This window comes from Diabrotica undecimpunctata, chromosome 6 (assembly GCF_040954645.1).
Source record: "Diabrotica undecimpunctata isolate CICGRU chromosome 6, icDiaUnde3, whole genome shotgun sequence".
In the NCBI taxonomy this organism is placed as follows: Eukaryota; Metazoa; Arthropoda; class Insecta; order Coleoptera; family Chrysomelidae; genus Diabrotica; species Diabrotica undecimpunctata.
This window is the reverse complement of record NC_092808.1, coordinates 106,375,578-106,393,838: the sequence shown is the minus strand read 5'-3', so window position 1 is coordinate 106,393,838 and position 18,261 is coordinate 106,375,578. Positions and strand designations below refer to the sequence as shown.

The 18,261-nt window shown below is 34.5% G+C and overlaps 1 protein-coding gene across 1 annotated transcript in view; it reads left to right on the top strand.

Annotated features, from left to right (window-relative positions):
• The window catches only part of Grip91 (gamma-tubulin complex component 3), a 64,956-nt gene that overhangs the window by 7,329 nt on the left and 39,366 nt on the right, over positions 1 to 18,261 (top strand). Inside the window, exons 3-4 of the mRNA XM_072535063.1 lie at positions 8,147 to 8,328; positions 12,895 to 13,213. Coding sequence (XP_072391164.1) covers positions 8,147 to 8,328; positions 12,895 to 13,213 — 501 coding nt within the window. The remainder of the gene's footprint in view (positions 1 to 8,146; positions 8,329 to 12,894; positions 13,214 to 18,261) is intronic.

The window sequence follows — 18,261 nt, the reverse complement described above, 5'->3', positions numbered from 1 at the left end:
ATAGTAAGGGGTGTAAACAGCCCTTGAGATGTCTTCTAGATTCAGGTTCAATGAGTTCGTTCATTAGTCGCAAAGCTGCCAGTAGATTAGGCTGGCCTAAAACTCCTTGTTCATTTGAAGTTAACGGACTCAATTCGATGCAAACGAAACTGAATCAAGGTCAAATAAGTTTTTCTATCCAACCTCGTCATCAGGAGTCACCGGTGTTTCACTTGGAGGCTATTATTACAGATCGGGTTTGCTCGGATTTGCCGAGCACCAAAATTGACATATCGACGTGGAATTATATTAAAAATTTGAAGTTAGCCGATCCCGAATTTAACTGTAGTCAATCTATAGATTTGTTAATTGGTTGTAGCATATTTTCGAAGGTGTTGTTAGAAGGTAAAATTGAAGGTAAAGCGGGACAACCAGATGCCCTAAATACCGTTTTTGGTTATATTTTGTTAGGACCTACTAGCACACCTAACCTTTCGTCGACTTCGCTTGTTTGTCTTTCAAATATTGAAGACCCACTAGATTCTTCGTTAACGAAATTTTGGGAACTGGAAAACGTACCGGAAAAGCCAGTTTCAGAACCAGAAGACGTTCTGTGTGAGAACATTTATCTGGAAACGCATAATCGGGACGTCTCGGGTAAATATGTTGTGTCTTTGTCTTTTCGTGAATCGCCGCCTTGTTTGCAAGATAGCTATAATATTGCTTTAAATAGATTGCTATCATTAGAACGACGCTTATCTCGTCAACCAAGTTTGAAAAAAGAATATTCTTTTCATATGCAGGAGTATCTTGATTTAGGTCATATGCAGTTAGTCTCTAATGCCGAAAAGAAAAGGGGAAAGTATTATATTCCACATCATTGCGTTGTGAAACCAGATAGTGTTTCAAGTAAAATTCGAGTTGTATATAATGCGTCTCAGAAAAGTCCCAGTCGCGGTAAATCTTTAAACGACTATTTACTGGTCGGTCCTAAGCTGCAACAGAACATAGTCTCGCTGTTGTTGAATTTTAGACTTAATCGTTTTGCGCTGTGTGCCGACATTCGTCAGATGTATCGTAATATTTTAGTCGCTCCTGAACACACGGATTATCAACGCGTGTTATGGAGATTTTCTAGCGCTGAGGAAATTCAGGAATATCGTTTATTAACTGTTACTTTTGGAATAGTATCTTCGCCGTATCTCGCTTTAAGAACTCTCCAACAATTAGCATTAGACGAAGGCTCTCGTTTTCCTAAAGCCGTCTCGCTTATTCGTCATGCTTCGTATATTGATGATTTTGTTTTTGGTGCTTCGACTCTCGAAGAAGCACAAACTTTAGTTGACGAATTAGTCGCTTTGTTAAAGTTAGGAGGCTTTGAGTTACGGAAATGGTGTTCGAATGAACCCAAATTGTTGTCGCAGTTTCCTGAATCCCATATTAATCCTCACTCCATTAATTTTGATCCAGAAGCAAATGGTCCTTCATTAAAAATCCTTGGTTTGAAGTGGATTGCACAGTCCGACGTCTTTCAATTTTCAGTCAAATTGCAAGACGTCCCTTGTACCAAAAGATCGTTTTTGTCCGAATTAGCTCGAATTTATGATCCTTGTGGTTACTTAACACCTATTACCTTTTTTATTAAACATTTAATCCAACAACTTTGGGCAACCGGTCTTAAATGGGATGATCGTCCTCCTTCGGAAATAATTCGTGTATGGGAGCAATATAAGAGCGAACTATCTCTTATTTCACAGTTCAAAATTCCTCGTTTTTTGAATATTTCCTCATGTCCCATCTTAGAGCTTCATGGATTTGCCGATGCTAGTGAAAAGGGATATGCTTGTGTCGTTTATATTCGTAGTATGGATACTCGTAACCTAGTTCAAGTTAATTTACTGTGTGCCAAATCGAAAGTAGCTCCTATAAAACAGATTACTATACCTAGATTAGAATTGTTAGCTGCTGTTCATTTGGTAAAACTTATGTCGTTTGTGTTAGAGTCGTGGAAGCATATATTTCAAAATGTGTATGCTTGGTTAGATTCTCAAATCGTATTGCACTGGATTAAAAGCTCCCACTCGAGATTCAAAACTTTCGTCGCAAATCGCATTTCGTATATCCAGTCCCATAGTCAAAATTATTCTTGGCATTATATCGAATCTCGAAATAATGCAGCTGATGCGCCTTCGCGAGGCATGCTACCGGCCACTTTTCTATCAAAATTAGACTGGTTAACAGGTCCTTCGTTTTTGTATAATATTCCATTAATTTTTCCAGAGGTTCCTCCCTCATTGCAGGAAAAATCCTCTTTGGAAGAGATAAAGAAAGCTTTAGTATTTGTTTCCACTCGTGAGGAACATTTGTTGTCTTGTTTGCTGAAAAATAAATCGTCTTTTACCTCAATCCAAAGAATTTTGGCTTTTATGTTGCGATTCGCGCACAACTCTCGTTATAAAAGGTCGAAGCGGTCAGGACCCTTGACCTTCGTAGAATTAGAAGACTCGTTGATTATTCTTGTCAGATTTACACAAGAAAAGTATTTTGAAGAACATCTTCAATCAAATTCTTTTCCAAAACCATTTCGTAAGTTGGGAGTATTTTTTGATGATAGTACTCAGTGTTTAAGAGTAGGTGGTTATCTATCTCAGTCTTCGTTATCGTATGAAGCAAAACACCCGTTTTTGTTACCAAAAAAATCTCGCCTTACTACTCTTCTAGTTCGTCATTATCATGAGAAGTATTTACATGCTGGATTTAAGAGTACTCAGTTTTTGGTTAGTCAAAGGTTTTGGATAATGTCTTCTAAACAAGCCGTTAATTCGGTATTGTCCAAATGTATTAGATGTTGGAAACAATCTCCTAAAAACATACAACCCCCTATGGGTAATTTGCCTAAATTTCGTCTCGGTGTCATTAAACCCTTTTCGATTTGTGGGTTAGATTATGGTGGACCGTTTTCGATAACCATGTCTCGTTACAGGGGAGTTAGAACTCAAAAGGCCTATTTGTGTCTATTTGTATGTTGCGGTACTAAGGCTTTAAATCTTGAATTAGCTAGTGATTTGACCGCGGAAGCTTTTTTGGCCGCTTTACGTTTTTATTAATTTTGTTTTGTTCGACTTTTGTCAATATAACCGCGACGAAACCACCATTTTAATTTTAATTTTTTTATTGTAGTTGTTTTAAATATTTGTGTAAGATTTGTATAGGAATTGTTTGTATTAATTATCGTTTTAGTTGTTTAAGTAATGATAGTATTTGGAATTCGTTTTGTTTTTTAAAGACCTTATGGCCTTTAAAGGGGGGAGAATGTTTAAATTCAAATATGGTTGTATAAATTAATCAATACATTTGTCCTCCCTGTATTCCTACGATCCCTATAAGTACCGCCATCGGGCTCGTGGAATGCGTCCCTTTGAGGAAGAAGAGCACCAGTCGTTGAAAAGAAAAGACGCAACCCGGCACGTGAACCCATGCACGCATATTGAATTGATTTCGTTCGTTGTTTTGTAGTGCAAACCCTGGTAATTAGACCCAGCGGTAAGTTTTTACCTAGTTTTACCTAAACCTATAAATTGTCTTTGATTGTTTATTGCAACCATTTAAATTTTAATAATTATTTGCACATATGAGGAAAAGCCCATTATTTTCTCGCCAGAGTTATCGAAGGAATAGTTCTGTTAATTAAGTACTATTAATTTGTAATAGTACATTTGTTTGTTAATACCCCACAGTAATCTTCCATTTTATTCTCCAATGGCATGTTTTTTAGTGTCTATACTGCCTCCAATAGAGACTTACTACTTTTATGCACCTTCAGAAGGCATTTAACTTCCAACAAACTATTATCATCTACAATTCCTGAAATAGTAAATAATGTAATTTGTTTCAAAATAGAAATTCACGAAAACGTTTAATGGGTAATAAAATTGAATGTGTATATTACCATCTGGAGTAGCAGCAAGATAATTGTAAATATTATCAATAAATATTCCTGTACTCCCTTTTCAGGATTCAATTCAATAAATCTTTGGCGACATCTTCCTTATCTTTCCCATAAAGGGTATATTCGTTATTCATATATTAAAATGAGCTACTTAACCTCAGATAAATAAACAACAACACAATACAAAAATTACATGGAATGATCCAATCCGAAAATTAGAATTTGCGAAACCTCACTATTCACTAATATCAACTTACATAATAACTTCCAGTACTTGGCATCGGCAACTGGCAACAACGTTGCTGTTCAGAGAATTCAATTTCAGGAAATTAAAATATAGAATATGATGTATGTACTGCCATCTACTCAAATAATTGTTAAACTTCAGTTTATTTGAATGCCACTCATTTTAACAGAGGCGTGAACATACCCCCTTAAATTAAATTTATGTTTAAAATTTGGCATTTTTCCAATCACATAGAGTTAATACTCTAGACTGGATTTCGGAGAACACAATTACCTTTCCTTACAGAATCCCAACAGAATCCTTTTGGATATGTTTCTTAATTTCACAAATCATACTAATTACACTAGAAGTTTTGACTTCATTTCAAGTATTTTTTATTCACATTAAACTTTTAATAAAAGGTATGCCTCTAAATGATTTTTAAAAATGCCTTTCTTTAGACAAAGGACATAGATAATAAATATATTCCTTAAATACTCTATAGAAAAAGAAGCTGATCAATTGGACTTAGAAATTTTAAAAATAAATAAACTGCTTCTCGTTTCGTGCTATATATGTTTTTTACCAATTTCCAAAATTAAGTTTAAAAATTCGTAGAAGTTCACCAGCATGTCATTTGAAGTATGGTTCACGCAGAATTCTTTTTAATAACATCTTCAGTTAGTATTAAGGATGCATTACCCCATTATGATATTGAAGATGAAGAGTTTAAAGATTTTGAGTGAAGCACTTTATTTCATTACAAGTTTTGGTTTAAATTTTCATGGAATGAAGATCATTAAACTTTAAAAGATGATATTTTCTATTTCTTCTTATTATTACTTATTTTTATTTATTTTTTAAAGAAATCCACATTTTTTTTCATTATTTTAATCAGGTTTTGTCCAGGTTAATTTCTAAACAGGAATTTAGTATTTTTTTTTATAATATTCTTCATCGAGGTCCTAACGTCTGGTCTTTATTATGAGATAACATTACATATGAAGACCATACCAAAGAAAGGTGAAATGTCAGTTGTTTGTTATTTTTTGACCAGTGCAGCAGTATGTAGGTTTTAATAGTAGTTTTATGTGAAATATTCAAACATGATGGAAGAAATAACCAAAACCCTGAAAAATGAAAAATCCCCTGGTCCTGGTGACATCCCTGCAGAATTAGTGAAAGCCGGCACAGACAAACTCCAGGAACAGTTAAGAAAACTCTTTCAAGACTGCTTGAATGGGGCCGAATTACCCAACGAATAGAAATTATCTATCATGTCAACTATCCACAAAAAGGGCAGCAAGGATCAGTGTGAAAATTACAGAGGAATTGCGGTAAACAGCACAATAAGTAGAATGTATGGGAAACTTATTAAGAACAAAATAGAAAATGACTATAGAGATTACGAAGCAGAGGAGCAAGCTGGTTTTAGAGCTGGGCGATCCACAGTAGACCACTTGTACTCTATTACGCAAGTTATTGAGAAAAAAACAGCTGTCAATAAAGAAGTTCACCTGGTGTACATAGACTTACAAAAAGCATATGACAGTCTACTCCTCAGTAAACTATGGTCAATCCTACAGCAAACCAACATTAAGCATGGTCTTATCAAAGCAGTCCAAAGTCTGTATAATGGAACGACTGCAAAAATTAAAACTGGATCAAGGATATCTGAGGGATTTAAGGTCACGAAAGCAGGGTTGCTGTATTTCGCCTACCCTTTTCAAAATTTATCTGGAACAAGCACTCAACTGTGGAAAAGAAAATGTAATGGTATGGGAATCCCTCTCAACGACGAGACTACACTGTACACCTTATGTTTCGCTGATGACCAAATACTGATTGCTCAGGATCATGACGACTTGAGTTACATGACCCGGAAGCTAATAGAAGAATATAACAAATGGAGTCTCGAAGTCAATATTAAGAAAACTGAAACCATGTGTATTGGAGAGACAAAGCAGTCCATTATATTAGACAATGGGGTAGAAATTAGACACTGTGATGAATACAAGTACCTGGGTATGAAGATAACTCAAGATGGAACACTCGATGCTGCTATAAAAGACGGAAACATACAGGGTAGAAAAGCCATATCCATGATAAACGGCATTCTGTGGGACCAAACAATATCTAAAGCGAACAAACAACTCATATACAGCACTATACTTAAAAGTGTAATCACATATGGCAGTGAAGTTTGGCCAATGAAACAAAGAACAGAGAAACTGTTACTAGCAACAGAAATGGACTTCTGGAGAAGAGCAGCAGGCAAATCAAGAAGAGATCGGATACCAAATGAGAGAATACGAGAAATGATGGGAGTCAAGCATACAATAGTTGATGACATAAAAACAAAACAGTTAATATGGTATGGCCATGTACAGAGAATGCCAGATGACAGGATTCCGAAACAGATTTTCACGTGGACACCACAAGGAAGAAGAAAAAGAGGAAGGCCGAGAATAAGCTGGAGAGAGGAAATTGAAAAAGAACTAGAGGAAAGAGAAATCGCTCCAGGCCTATGGTTAAATAGAGAAAAATGGCGGTTAGGAGTCGGAAGGCGTTGGAGAACGCTGTGAACCGATAGTAGTAGTAGTTCAAACATGAGACAAAGACGAATCCTCATAGCTTAAAACACGTTATAAAATTCTTCATACAGGGAAGAAAGGCAAATGGTCCTCGTGTAAATTCGAGAAAGGATGTCAGTATTGTCGGGAGAACACAAGTCGCATTTTGTTTACTAAAAATGTTTAGCTTTTGATTAGCCTTCGTTAAATAAAGTACGTGTTATTGTGCTCGAAAATGACGGGTAGTGAAAGAGATGATGCGGGTCGCGAAAAAAACACTAGAAAGAGGAAAATTACAGCTCGAATAAATGAAGTAATGAAGCGGTTAAGACAACAGAGCCATGAAACAGTTGACGATTGTCACCTGTTTCATGGCTCTGTTGTCACGAAAGCTTTTTTAAGCCTTTATGGAATTGATCGGAAGAGGCTTGAAAATATTCAAAAAAGTTTAAAAGCTACCGTAGTGCATCCATTGACAAACGCGGAAAAAATTCACAAAAAACATGCATAGACAGCAAACAGCTAGATGAAGTTAACACATAAAGCATTTTAAAGGAAGTTAAAGCTATTACAGTAAAAAAATAATAAGAAAATGTACCTTCCGGATTAAATATTAAGAAAATGGACACGATGTACAAATCCGATAATGGCGCTCCTGTGTCTTACAAAACATATCGAAAAATTTTTAATAAACATTTAAACATTACTTTGAAAAATTAAAGGCAAATATCGAGCACAATTTTAATAATCAAATCTTGCCCAAGTACTTTCGCTTTCTACAGCATCATCAGGAGCATTTCGTCAAATTTGGGCTATCCAGCAAGCGCAGAATGTAATAAACATGAAATTAAACATAACTTGTACATAATTGTCCATGTTTATTGCATTCTGCGCTTGCTGGATAGTCCAAATTTGACGAAATGAGCCTGATGATGCTGTAGAAAGCGAAAGTACTTGGGCAAGATTTGATTATTAAAATTGTGCTCGATATTTGCCTTTAATTTTTCAAAGTTCATTTATTCGAGCATTCAACCTTATATCAATTTAAACATTAGTTTCGGCTATCTACGGAGTGATACGTGTAGTACTTGCGATCATTTCATGGCTGACCTTAAGGTTTTTCACAATAAACTGAATGAAACAAATGATGCCTTATGTAAAAATATTAGTTTGATTAAATATGTTATGGACATAGTGATCTTGTAGTGGTATCTTAGACCATTTGTAATATAAAACACTTTCATTAGTAGTAACAGCTTTGGTCCACTATATATTGCATTCTATTTTGTTATAGAAGTGAGTTACTTAAGAATTATTTTAAGTTTTTCCTATTGAATTAACAAATCCTTTGAAATTGACCACCAGACTATCATAATGTTAATGGTACTAACCATTTATTAATTTACAATATTTTTGTAGCTTTAGCACCAACGTTATGTAGAGTGGCCTTTAACTTTTTATCATCAAAATCTACAACGCTAGGAGCTAGTAATGTGGTAGATGAATCTTATATTGTATCTCAAATAAAACAAAAACTCACCACTCAGTCTAAAGAAAAAGTCGACAGATTTGAAGTACTGTATTCAAAACTATGTGAATCTGTAAGTACCTAATGTTTAGTTTCATAATATAAGTAAATGTAAAAATTATCGTATCATATAATTTCCAAATGGTAGAATTAATTTTTTATTTTCGCAATTTCATAATTTTTATTTCATTATCCTCAGTAGTACCAATATAGACCGACAAATCGTTTTAAATATGTCAAAGCGACAGCAAACTTTTGCTAGATGTAAATTTTTGCACTTTTCTTATAGCGCTAAGGACAGAAAACAATATTAATAAATTGTTCTTGGTCATCAAAGTAGATGACAACTTTGTAAGCTACCACTTGAGGTTGAAACAGTTAGGAAATATTCATTGGTCTTTCGAGTTTGATTTTGGCCCCAGCGTGTGATGAAGCCATGGGAAGCTGCCTCTTAATTCCAATTTCTGAATTCTTGCATGATTTTCTGCTGTTTATTTTTAATTCGTTGTATGTTTCATATTTCAAATTTCATAGTCCATTTTAGTTGCCGTTTTCGTTGGGTGTTAAGCACTTTTAGGTTTTCACAAATGTAAGGTCGCTGGCATTACGATTTAACCCTCATCCTTGGAGCGCCGAATTTTCTTTCGGGGTTTATTATCATTACGCACACTAATGTACACAGTGGTTACGCGGCAAAAGCCTTTAGGGACGTGAGAGTAGGATTTGCTGGCAGAAGCTGAGTTCGATTTCTAGAATTCCCCACTCTTTCATCGGAAACAGTGTACATTACTCGAATTTTTATTATAGTATGAACATCGACACCCATACTGTCTCCACGATTCTTTATCAACCTCAAACTATAAGAGAATAACCTTTGAGCCGTCAGAATCTCAAAGGTTATTCTCTAACCTTTGAGCTTCTGTCAGACCACATTCTTCGTTGCTAGAATTTTGCACCTGTAACATATATAAAGCCAGATAATTTTAATAAAAATATATACAGGAGTCATCCAAAAGTGGTTATGTCTATGGTTCCATGATTTTGGGTCAATTGTCTTTAGATGTTCTTTTTCCTTAAAGGGTTTATAGAGTTTGTCTAAGGGGATGTGATCCATCCTGAATGGTTTGAATTTATATGGTCCTAATTTTGGGAAGCATTAGCAGTTTATCTGGGATGTTTGTTCTTGAATATATACAATTCTGGATAATGTGAAGAGTTAAATTTAATTGGTCCAGAACATTCCTTGCTTGCAATTAATGGATAAAGTCAAAAATGAATTTATTGAGATTCGTGTTGATATTATTTTTCTTCCTTTATTATTTCTCGGTTTTGTGTTAGTTGTCGCCACGTGCTCGGTCAGAGTGACTAATGAGCACTCTTGGCGCGCATCGCCCCGCCTTCCTTCCTTTTCCAATTTTTTCATTGGTCTTTTGGTTTGGAATCTTATAAAATATTATGAATAAATATTAGTTGATTTCCAAGCCAAAGACAGTTCACCTTGGTCTCTCCTAGAGCCCTAAACTCTAGGGTGCCGATCAGCGGGGCCCTGCTCCACCTACCTGCCTTAGACTATGTGGCTTTGTCTTTGTATCCTACAAATTGGCTTTTATTTCATCATTATTCGTTGCAAGTGCATGTAAGAAACCAAATATCTTATGGTATTGTAAGAAATTCAGAAGATATCGATACAGTTCCAACGTCCCGACCTGAAGAGGGATAAGTGCCTAGGGTGTTTCGTATACGAATATCCTAGAGCAGAGCGCACGGTGCGGGAAAGTTATCCCCCCGAGACGACATTGTAATGTAAATCTTTGCTTGTCCCAGGTTGAGGGGAATCGTTCCTAGGTTGTCTTTCAGGTCCTTGATCTTCAATTATTTTCCGATAGTCAGAATAATGTTGGGAGGAACAATCAGAATTAGTTTTTGACTTAGGTTGATGTTTTATATTATTCTTATGAACTGTAGTTTTTGTTAACAGCCACTTCGTTAATTCCTTTTATAAGTTTTGCAGAATATCGTGGAAGTAATTTGTTCCTGGTGACTGTTTTCCGTGTATAAATTTGTGTGCTTGGTTTATAAGTAATGAGGACTTGTCTAGACTTTTTCCTGTTTTCGCTCTTTATTTTCTGGTATATGCTGGTTTATTTCCTTCTATAATTCTTTAGTTATGGTTTTGTACATATTTATTTAGTAATAATTTTTCCATTTCAACATCAAAGGGATCTTTTGCGTCCATATGTCCATTTAATACGTCAATAGGTCTTAACTTCATTGCTGAGTGTATGGAATTATTGTACCTAATTATAGCGTATAGCATTTTTGTTCGTTTATCGATAACTTTGCTTTTGTGTTCCTTAGGATCCTAAGATGTTCGATTAGTGTAGAATGAAACCTCTCAATCATCCCGTTGGATTGCGGGTTCTCTGGTGTTGTATAGTGGATTGAGATTTTGAGTCGATTAATTCTTGTATTACCCCACTTTTGAATTATGTACCATTATTGGCTACTATCATTGTTGAGGGCCATTGATGTGTTACAAAAATTAATAGAGCGTTGAGTATATTGATGGCATTTCCTCCATCTATTGGGTAGGCTTGTCCATACTTAGAAAATACGTCCATTATGGTTAGAAACTTTTGTCCATTGGCCTGAAATAAATCGATGTGAACTATTTCCAGTGGTTTAGTGGGAGTTAGTGTAACCATAAATTTTGGCTTGCGAGTAAGTCTGCCATATTTATTTTCTTGGCGTATATCGCAGAAGTTTATATTTTCTATGTCTTTCTTCATGTTAGGCTAGTAATATCGTTTTCTTATTTGGCTTTCTGTTTCAGCTATTGTTATTTGGTCCTTCGTGATAGTTCTTTATAAGATCCTTTTGTTTTTCTTGGGAGTTAACATTTTTCTGATAATTTTGCAAATTTCTGCGAAAATTTCTTCTTCCACTTTAAATAGAATTGCATACTTATTTTTCGGGTTGAGTAGCTCCTTGAAAAATTTTATAGCATCGGCTTGTAACTGGTCTTTCGATAGCTGAATACGATAACGCTTTTTATTAGGAAACGTTTGGGCAATTTCGTTAAACGATTTCGTCAAACGTTTGGGTTAAGTGGCTTTTCTGAAATAGGTATCCCAGGAACTAGATTTTCTGCTGCTGTATGTCTTGTTTCATTTGTGTCTTCGTCTATGTTTTGATCGTCTTCGTTTTCAACAGTGTGGTCTGTAATATTTTCTGGGATTAATTGTTTTGAAGAGGCTGATATGTTTTTGTACACTCTTATGACAAATCAAATAATGGAAAAGAAAAGTATTTTGAAGTGTGTAAACATTTATTTCCTAGCTGAGAGCTTTTGGCTTACAAAGCCAAAGTAACACTACTAAGGAGAGATCTCATTTTGGTAGAAAAATACATAATTTTCCTTGCAATTTCTATATGTTAAAATATTTCTTTGGAAAAAACACAAAAAAGACTGTACACTTGACTCCACAAAAATACATTAAAAAATTTTTTTATGGTAAGGGTGTCAGAACCCGACCATTTGTTGGATTTAATGCAGCAGATAGATTATTCCCCTAGGATTTGTTAAATTTACCAACTGATTTGGTAATCCTAGCTCTTTCATTGTTTTGAACATTTCTCTTCTATTTACAGAGTCGTAGGCTGCCTTGTGGTCTATAAATATGTGATAAGTATCTATGTCATATTCCAGTGTTTTTTCTAAAATTTGTCTCAGGGTTGCAATTTGATGAATTGTCGATTTACCACCTCTGAAACCACTCTTGTATTTTCCTGGTATTTGTTCTGCATATGGTGTCATACGGTGGAATAGTATAGTGGAGAATATTTTATACGCTGCATTTATAAGCGTAATTCCGCTGTGGTTAGAGTATTTAAAGTTATTTGCTTTTATGTGTATAGTGCAAAGTATTCCAGTATTACAATCATTGGGGAGGGATTTCTGTGTCCATATTTCTTTTATGAGCTGCTATTATGGTATTGTGGTCACTTGATATAGTTCAACTGGGAGGTTATCTATTCCGGCTGATTTGTTTCTGGCTAGTTTTTTAACTGCTTCTTTAACTTCAAGAATCGTTGGTGGTTCCTCTTCTCTCTCGTCTGTTCCGCTTTCCCCATCTCTTTCCTTTCGTTTCTAACGATTTCGAAATTATTACAAAAACAGATGGTACCCATCGACTAGATCTGTCCAAGTTGGTATCGTGATTGAATGGAAGATGTACAGTAAGCCAATTGGTTGCAGTTCGACTGGTATAAAATAGACGGCTTCCGCAAAAAAGTTTTTGCTGTTACAAATTTCGACGAATAGGTATCCTATTCATATCCTGCTCTCAGTATTGAAGGCATTTTCCTCTTTTATTACTGTTTTACCATGCACTGTAGTGTGGTTTTATTATCTTTAAATTTTATAACTGTTTTTAAAAATTTTTCTCCGATCTTGAACCTATAATAGACGTCAAGAATAATTCATTAATCTCTTTTGCCGCATAAATGCCATTGAAAAATTGCGTATATATGTAGCGTAATAATATTTTTATTTAAAGTCACACTATCATTTTAATAAGTTGTTCTTTGTATGAAATGTATTAAGTATTCAAAATAAATATACCTTAATAATTTTCAGACTATACTAAACAATAGATACGCCTATTTGAGTTTTTTATACAACATATCGGATGATGGATTAAGACCATCTGAAGTAGCTTCTTGGAGTTCAATCTCCAAGGACTTGGAAAGAATCAAATCGCATATTAGTCTAACACCGTCCAATTCCCAAGAGAGTGCTAAACATTTTTCAGACATCCAAGACAGAAAAAAATATAGTAATGGGTCACACTCAGATCATTTCAGTAGTTTAGCGATTACCAGGGCCCATTCGCAAACAACAACCATATCATCACACTGGTCTAAGAATGATATTCCAAGTTCATCTAAAGTTATTAGTAAGTATGGATATTTTATTATATGTACAAAATATTGTCGTTTATATTTTACTACAGTAATTGTCAGCTTGGCAGGAACAACAACATAATTAAACGACAAAATTAAATCTATAAGCAGTAATGAAACTACTAATTTTGTGTTTTTAGTTCTGCAACGATTTTTATAAAATGTAGCTACAAAAGTGACGTGTTCATTGTATTATATGGAAGGTTTTAAAGCAAATATCATTTTTAAACAACAGTTAAACCTAACTCATATCATCATCAACATCATCCAGATTACTGCCAGACGTAAACCTCCCTTAAATGCTTCCATAGTTCTCTATCTTGTGCACTTTGTATCCAGTTTGTATCCATCTTGTTGGAGGACACTCTCGCTTTCTAAAGTCACCTTTTCTGGGCCTCTACTCCATTTTTTAGGTCACCTATTATCGTCCATTCTGGCGATTCCATTTTAGGTTTGTTATTCTTTGCACAGCATCTTCTACTCCGGTTCTTATTATAGAGTTCTGTATTTGGAATAAGATTTCTTAGAGATAGGACCAACATTGATCGTTCCACTGATTAATGTGTGGTTAATATTTATTTGACTGTTCGTTTTGTCAGGGTTAGGGTTTCTACACCGTATGTGAGGACAGGTAGGACGTATTGATTGATAACTATCCGTTTAAGAAATATTGTAGCGAAAAGCTGACAAAAGTTGATATTAAACAGCTTTTCTAAAAACAAGCTTAAAGTCTGAAAGAACGAAGAGGAAATATAGAGTTATTCTAATTCTAGATTATCGCTACCATCTTCTTCACAATAAAAAGCCAAGGTTCTTAATGTGTCAAGTTGCTGCACAAAAACTCAAGAAACTTATATGTCCACAAACCTGCTGTTCATGACATGAACGAAAATAAAAACGTAAAAAACAAAACACCAACCGTCAAGCAGTAGTCCAGCGCCGTTGAAATAAATCTGAGCTCACTACCAATAAACTGGTTGCCTAAAATATTCAGACTTTAACATAAGTCCTAAGTAACACCAAAACAAAAAAGTTATCTCTAAAATAATCTAAGTGCAGATCTGATGCACATCGACAATGATCAGTACGGGACTGAATCAAACAACAAAAAAAACACGAGTAAAATCTTAAATGCGAATGTACAGTTATTATCTCCTTTATTGTAGCGAAAAGTAAACTTGAACATTTTCCCGTTCAACGGAAACAAAAGAAATAAAGGGATGAATAAAATATAAAAAAAGAGGTTAGTCTTTGTATGTGGGTATATTTTATTTTATAAAAACCCTTAAAAGGGCAACATTACAAGCACGAACGTTTTCGGAACAACTGTTCCATCATCAGGTTAAAATGCCTAAAATAAGTATAAACCATTTAGTTACAACAAACGTGGTTTAAAATTTTGACTAAGGTTAAAAACAATAAAATGGTTATACTTACAGGTTAACATGCCTGAGCCACCAAAATATTTGGGTAAAAACCCTTTAAATTGAAAAATGTTACCGAAGAATGTACATGATGTTTATAATATTATATGATGTTTAATATTTTAATTAGATTTTACTTCAGGTAACATACACCCATGCTTAAGTGAGTTCCAGTGTCCGGAGAGTACACCTCTTCAAACGGACTACGGTTGGCAACTGATTGATGAAATACTCATGAGCGGTGTCAGAAACAAAATGTCAATGAACCATGAAACAGTGTTAGTTAAACATTATATTACTACAGCCAAAAGATTAAAAAACTTTGATGATGTTAAAATGATAACAGTAATCCAGGTGTTGGAATTTAAAAATTTCTCTATAATTATTTAATATTGGATGTAAAAGATGTAAATTACTGGTGTAGTTGAAGGTCATGTTTAAGAAGATGACGTATGTATTAGGCAGCTTATTTTACTCTTTATCGTATGGAGTGTGGTCTAAAAGGTGTAATTTGTGAAGAATTAGCTGAAATATATGGAAATGTCCTTTTATGTTGCTAACATCTAGGACAAGGAAGAATAATTAGTATATATTTGTAGCTAATGTAAGACTTTTTTAAGTAGATGAAATTGTTTAATACTGCTAGTATCGTAAAAATTTTTTTAAATATAAGTGAGTCCAATAGTTTGAGAAAAAATGATTGAAAATCTTCCGGCTGAAGGAATTAAAGTTATAATTTATGTGATTAAATTTAAAAATTTTATGGAAAGACTGAGATCCTCAGAGACCTGGCAGGAATAACAGTAAATGGAATGACTAAAGAATAAAGGGGAATGGGTTAAAGGGAAATGAATGAGTTAATCAACAAAATTAGAGATGATAGAGGTCCTTCATGCTTAAAGCATCTAGCACCCTGAACAAAATATATAGCAACCTAGCAACCCATTAACACCCAGATTGTATGGTTTACCTAAGATACACAAAGAGGGAATTCCCATTCGTCCTGTTGTTAGTTTTATAAACACTCCAGTTTCTATCCTGTCAAAATTCATATTGAATCTCATTAACAATATGACGAACTTCACCCCTCGCTTTTCAGTCAAAAATACAATTCATCTAGTCAACAATCTCCAACAAATAAATCTTCATCCCAACATCACAATGCTTTCATTTGATGTCAGCAATTTGTTTACTTCAGTCCCCAAACAAGAAACTATTAATCTGGTCCACTCTCTTCTACGAGCAAATTCTATCACTATGTCTACCACTAACTCAATTATTCAATTATTACAAACTTGTCTAGCTCAAGACTTTTTTGTTTTCAATAGTAAATTTTACAGACAACCTGATGGCTTAGCCATGGGTAGTTGCCTTTCCCCTCTCCTAGCTGATATATTTATGGATCACTTAGAATCCACACACATTATGAAAAATCCTGAAATTCTCCATTGGTTTCGATATGTTGATGACTGTTTAGTCTTCATATCAGGTAACTCGAATTCAGCTGATCTATTACTCTCCAAAATTAATCAAATCCACCCAAATATAAAGTTCACCATGGAACTAGAGTCGTCTCAATCAATTAATTTCCTCGACCTTACTATTACCAGATTAAACGACCATTTCGATTTCAGTATCTATAGGAAACCTACACAAACTGATCATATCATACCTTTATCTTCCAACCACCCAATGTCACATAAATATGCAGCCTTCCATAGTTATATTCACCGCCTAGAAACAATCCCACTATCACAATCTAACTACCAAACAGAACTCAATATTCTAAAACAAATAGCATCCAACAATGGGTATGACCCCAACCTCATTAACAAACTTATTAATAAAAAACAACTCAAACTTTTGAGAGAGGCTGCGTTCCCCAGAGACTTGACCATTAAACCTCATTATGCTTCCTTACCTTACCTTCAAGAACGTCTTTCTGGAGATATCAGATATATTCTAAAAAGATCTGTTGAGAATACCCACATTTCTTTTAAAGTCCTGAACAATCTAGGACAATGTTTAACCAATTCAAAAGATTGCATCAACTACATGGATCGTAGTGGTGTTTACAAATTACAGTGCTCTGATTGTGATGCTACATATATAGGTAGAACCTGTAGATCACTAACTTCCCGTTCCCAAGAACACACTAAAAAAGAGAACACTTCCACCTTCTCACAACATCTTGCACAACATAAACATACCCTCAACATACCAGAAGACGTCTCTTTGTTACATAATATACCCCAAAAAAATTTTCTAAAATTAGATTTATATGAAGACTTGGAAATAGTCAAGGAAAAGCAAAGAAGCCCCAACTGCGTTAATCGCCATGTATCTTTTAACCGTGACTTTCAACCCTTACACCGACAACTCTTTTCATAACCCACACTTCTCAAATTTACCCCATCTTCTTCATCTGTCTTTCCTCTATAAATGTCAACACCTTAATCCTTCTCAACAATTATTGTTTCTTAAAAACAACCATTCTCTCTACACTACTGTCAAAACACTCCCTCCAAAAGAATTTTTCAGCCCCCTATTGTTAACATCATATCTTTTATACCTCACTATTTCATTATTTTACAATCTTCACTTTTGCACCATATTCCTGTCCATTCTTTTTTCTTTTGCTAGTTCTCTGTCTTTTCATATATCTACCATCCACCCATTAGTTCCAAACTCAGTAAACATTTAAACACAATCCAGCAATTCATCAGAATTCACTTTCTCCCACTTTACCTAAACCTTTAATCAACCATTGCTCCCCCCTCTCTTAGTCAACAACTTAGTACACCATACTCACAAATAAAATTTCAAACTTTTATGTATCAGATTTTAACACAACCAAAATATATTTTGTTCAGGGTGCTAGATGCTTTAAGCATGAAGGACCTCTATCATCTCTAATTTTGTTGATTAACTCATTCATTTCCATTTAACCCATTCCCCTTTATTCTTTAGTCATTCCATTTACTGTTATTCCTGCCAGGTCTCTGAGGATCTCAGTCTTTCCATAAAATTTTTAAATTTAATCACATAAATTATAACTTTAATTCCTTCAGCCGGAAGATTTTCAATCATTTTTTCTCAAACTATTGGACTCACTTATATTTAAAAAAATTTTTACGATACTAGCAGTATTAAACAATTTCATCTACTTAAAAAAGTCTTACATTAGCTACAAATATATACTAATTATTCTTCCTTGTCCTAGATGTTAGCAACATAAAAGGACATTTCCATATATTTCAGCTAATTCTTCACAAATTACACCTTTTAGACCACACTCCATACGATAAAGAGTAAAATAAGCTGCCTAATACATACGTCATCTTCTTAAACATGACCTTCAACTACACCAGTAATTTACATCTTTTACATCCAATATTAAATAATTATAGAGAAATTTTTAAATTCCAACACCTGGATTACTGTTATCATTTTAACATCATCAAAGTTTTTTAATCTTTTGGCTGTAGTAATATAATGTTTAACTAACACTGTTTCATGGTTCATTGACATTTTGTTTCTGACACCGCTCATGAGTATTTCATCAATCAGTTGCCAACCGTAGTCCGTTTGAAGAGGTGTACTCTCCGGACACTGGA